We start from the raw sequence: 5,012 nt of genomic DNA, 5'->3' as shown, positions 1-5,012 counted from the left end.
AATAAACTTAAATCTATTATTGAGTCAGATGAAAAAAAATAATATAAAAAAAAATAAACTCAAGACATTATGTGAGACTCGTTGGGTTGAGAGGCATGATGCATTAATTACATTCAAAGAATTGTTTTTGTACATCATAGAAGCTTTAGACGACTATGAAAATAATGGTAGTAAATCAGATTCATCAAGTAAAGCAGCGATGTATGGTAGTGCTATCAGAAAAAGCGATTTTCTTGTTTCATTAGAAGTAGCAGTTTTTATTTTTTCTTATACATTAAATTTAAGTCAAATTCTTCAAAGTAAACAACAAGACTTATCAAAAGCACTAAATGATGTTATAACTGTACGAGAATCTTTAGAATCTATCCGTAAAGATGTTGATAGTCATTTCAAAAATATATTTAGTGAAGTACTTAAAATTGCTTCTAAAATAGACGTCGATATTAAAATACCTCGAGTTTGTGGCAAACAAAATCAAAGAGCTAATGTGAATGTTACAAATCCGGAAGATTATTACAAAATAACTATATTCATTCCATTTATTGACCAAATTATATGTGAATTAAGGACTCGATTTGATCAAAGGTTAAGAGAAATTATTCCACTTGAAGGGTTAATCCCATCACATTTCAATAAATATGATACTAAAACTATTTTGGAGGCTGCAAAAATATACGAAAATGATCTTCCCTTAAATGCGATTGTTACATTAAAGGCTGAATTAAGTATATGGCAAAATCAATGGAAAGACGATGGACAAAATAGCACAGTGAATAAACCTCAAACCGCTATTGAGACTTTACCTTATTGTACAAATATTGTGCCTAATATTAAATTGCTTTTACAAATATTCACAACTCTTCCTGTTACAACAGCTACGCCAGAACGTACTTTTTCTACCTTAAAACGACTAAAAACCTACTTAAGATCAACAATGACTGAAAATAGACTAAATGGATTAGCTTTAGTGAATATAAATAAAAAAGAGGTCATTTCAGAAACTGAAATTATTGAGGATTTTGCAGAAAAAGCACCAAGAAAATTGCAACTCATAGATTGGTCAAAATAATTTTATACAATTGTATAATTTGTGTGTAATTTTGAGTATAATTTTATAAACTTATAATTTTTCTGGGATTAAACCGTTTTTATTATTAAATTAGGTACTATTACTATTTATTATTATTTATATATATATTAACTTAAATCTGACTGACTGAAAATATAAACAAATTATTTGCATTAAAAACATTAAATATTTGGTTTATTTTATTTTTTTGTTTTTGGTAGTAGGTAGTATATATGGTAAACTTTTAGACAGTGTGTGCCCCCCCCTAAAAAAAATCCTGGATACGCCACTGTATGTATATAATATAATATGTATTCCAGTTTTGAGGTCGCGGGTAAAAAGTGTACGCCGCCGCCGCGAAGAAAAGGTATACAGAGAGGGTACGTAATATATATATATATATAAGTGTGTGTTTGCTTAAGCGAGAGGAGAATGATAAAAAAAAAAAACGTAGTAATAGTAATAATAAAATAAAAACACACGCAGGAGAGAAACGGACGGAGGAGAATATAAGCGGTCACATCAAAAGGATATTCCGCAAATTCTTCCGATAAAAAGTTCCCTTTCATGTCCAGCCGCTCCGTCCGACCAATTTAAAACTCGTTAATTGTATACGCCGCGTATTATTACTGCCCGTGTGACGATTTTTGCAATACGAAAAAAATAATAATAGTACGCTATACCAGTAGAGGACACCGCCATTTTACGCACTATATGTATTATTATGGTATATACTAATATATAATATGCGGTGTCGTATGTATATAATATGTATATAAAGTGTGTATATATTTCACGTCAATACATATATAGAATATATATTATATATATGTATATAGTGAAATCTATGTACAAACTTTCACTATCTAAGTCTATACGGAGTGATTTAAGGGCTGGAGTAAAGGGGGGAGGGAAAAGGGACCACTTGTCCCAGGGTAGAAGTTTTGTTTTGAGCGAGTAAAATGTTACGGTATTACTTTATTATTATTACCACTAGACACTATATAGGTATTGGTATTATAAATCACTACTACAGGGTCGAACAAAAAGTTTTGGTTTTTAGCTAGAATAATATAATATTTTATATGCAGTACCTACGCATATATTTCTATCGACAATCATAATATTACACAATATATAGATTATAGGTGATTTATATGGGTATGTATGATATTAATATACTATAATTACCTAAGTCTTGAATACACAATTTTACAACATTCAACAACAATAATAATAATTATTATTAGTGAACACTTTTGTTTTACTATTCAGCCCAATACACTTGTCTTATATGCGAATAAAACTATACTGAACACGAAAATATAATCTGTTTTTTTTTAGAAACTGCAGTTATTTGTACTATAACCGTACACAATACTATTATGTATATTGTATACTGACTCTGACCGTACGGCGTACACCATGCAGTTTGTCCGCAATAGGCGTTTAGAAACAATGTATAGGTCCTCTAATATACCTATTATTCACCTAACGATTTGTATAAATGTGTAAACCGCGTAACAATAAAATATGTATACACGTTATTCGTTAATATAATTCATATTTTTCTGTAGGTATATCAGTTGATATTGAAGTAACAAATGGTTGACATTATAATAATATTATATATTTTGTTCGCGTTCCGAGTTATGCCATTCGACTTCGGTATGCCTGGAGTCCCGAGCACGCCATTTCGTGGGAAATATTATTAGCATTTCAACATAAAACTGCAATATCGTAGCTATATATATATATATATATATATATTTACGCATAAACACTGAAAAATATATGTAAGAGTTCATGCATAAATTCGCCATAATAATGCATAATGGGGATATATAATATAATATTAAAATAAAATGGTTTTAATAAAATAATTTTGGATAATAGCGCGGTGGATTGCGGAGTAGTGTATGCGCTGTCCCTTTTAGATTTAAGTTGATTCCTAGACTATTTATTATTTAGTGCTATTTTTATGCACGCGTTTTAATAGTAGATAACATAGTACATTTTTGTTTTCTACGTTTTTTTTTTCTCAAAGTCCATACAATTTTCCAACGATATTATGAAATGGAAAATTAATAAATATATTATTAAATTCACTCGTCGCACATATTCACTATACTCATATCTTATTAAATTTCAATTGATAAAATATGTTCGATCAATTACTATTATTTGTACGTATTATTGTAAGTACCTATATAATATAGTTATTTCTAATAAACTTATTTTATTTTTATACTATTATGACGTGCTACAGGTGTCACGTCCAAACAGCGTATTTCGTAATAACGTTATTTACGTATATTATACATTAACACACATTGTGGCGACTCGGACGTTTTATGCCAACATATATTATTATTTATTATAGTTCACCCACACGAAAAAAATGTTATCGCTTTGTTCGAAATTCCTAACCTACGACGCACAATTAAATATACATTTTTTATAAAGACGTGTGTACTTATAGTTTCGTGCATGCCGATTGTCACTTCCTACTTACACCTACTAATACATCGAAACACATAATTAAAAATAATATAATTTGCACTACATTGACACCGCGCGGTGTTCTATAATACTACAACAGCAGTGACCGCATAACAATAATGGCGAGCATTGCTGAAGAACCACTTTCCGTTTTTCATATAATATGTTGTGTATATATAGGTATCATATATTCGTATGGCTCAACCTAGTTTTTTTAACTCATAATTAGTGATGTGGCCTATTAATATTAATTACTTACAAAGGACTTAATTATAAATTTAGTTACATATCAGGTACGCCGTACGCATAATAAAATAGTTTTCTTAAGAGGACGCTACCCATGCGTTTGTTGTCTCCGTCTTATAAACGTACGACAAATTTTCGTTCCTTACAATATTATTGTTTCAATAATTGTGTGCTGTTAGTTTTGATGTTAGAGTGAAGGACCTATCATCCAACTTTTAAGAAAAAACATTATCCGTGTTTGAGCATCGGTGATTTTTTTGATATTTTAATTTTTAAGCAAGAAATGTATAATATGTGAAATATCACAAATTAAAATTGCTCATATCTTGCTTGAAAATTAAAATATTGAATAAAACCAACGCATAGACAATGACATAATTCTTGCCTAAAAGTTAGATAACAGGTCAATTCACTCTTAATCAAAACTATAACAGCACACCTTTGAAACTATAGTGAACGAAAATGTGCAATGTCGTACGTGCTTAAGACGGAGACAACAAATTAATAATGGGAAGCTATTATAACTATTAACGTAGTTTTGCATTTTAATATTTAAAATGAGCGTCTTTGTATTGCAACAGCATAGCAACATAATATACCCGAATACACTAACTAAATTTGTATTATAGGTATCTAAAATCTAATGCAACCATTGGAATATGAATAATAATATGATCGTAGGCACTCGTTCGTGATTATTAAAGCTACTGTAGGTATATAATATTACTATATGTGCCTGCCTACACGATATTGTATATTATATTATTCTTATAGAAGTCCTGTTGCTTTAATAAAAATTGTGCATTTTTTACGATTTTATATTATTTTTTATAGGCTCAGACAATAATGTGCTTCTAATTTTCATACGTGCGGGGATGACGAGTCGATTAATAATATAATAATATACTTATTGTAATGCGACGGTTCGTTGTACGTCTGAAGATTTCTAGACAGATTAACGTCTCTGTACTGGCTCGACAATTAATCAACGGACAAAAAGGTAGCGTTCCACATTAAAATGTCAAACGTGTTTTTTTAATTATTTAGAATTATACCTGTATATTTTAATTTTTACTCGGCTACCGGGCACATTGCAGTGGTATTTTACCGGTCGCGGTCGCAGTCGGTGTCTTACATAGGTACACGACCGGTAACCGCGGCCGCTGTTGACGCCGTCATAAATTTTTCCTTTTAC

At 30.2% G+C, this 5,012-nt stretch overlaps 1 protein-coding gene across 1 annotated transcript; it reads left to right on the top strand.

The window, feature by feature from the left end:
- The first annotated feature begins 28 nt into the window (after positions 1-28).
- LOC103308522 (52 kDa repressor of the inhibitor of the protein kinase-like) lies at positions 29-1,069 on the top strand. The gene has a single exon (XM_008182016.1). It carries the CDS (start codon positions 29-31, stop codon positions 1,067-1,069), a length of 1,041 nt encoding a protein of 346 aa, XP_008180238.1.
- Positions 1,070-5,012: the final 3,943 nt, after the last annotated feature.

This window comes from Acyrthosiphon pisum, chromosome A1, assembly GCF_005508785.2.
Source record: "Acyrthosiphon pisum isolate AL4f chromosome A1, pea_aphid_22Mar2018_4r6ur, whole genome shotgun sequence".
In the NCBI taxonomy this organism is placed as follows: domain Eukaryota; kingdom Metazoa; phylum Arthropoda; class Insecta; order Hemiptera; family Aphididae; genus Acyrthosiphon; species Acyrthosiphon pisum.
Note: the sequence above shows the minus strand (reverse complement) of the source record. Positions and strands in the feature narration are given on the sequence as shown.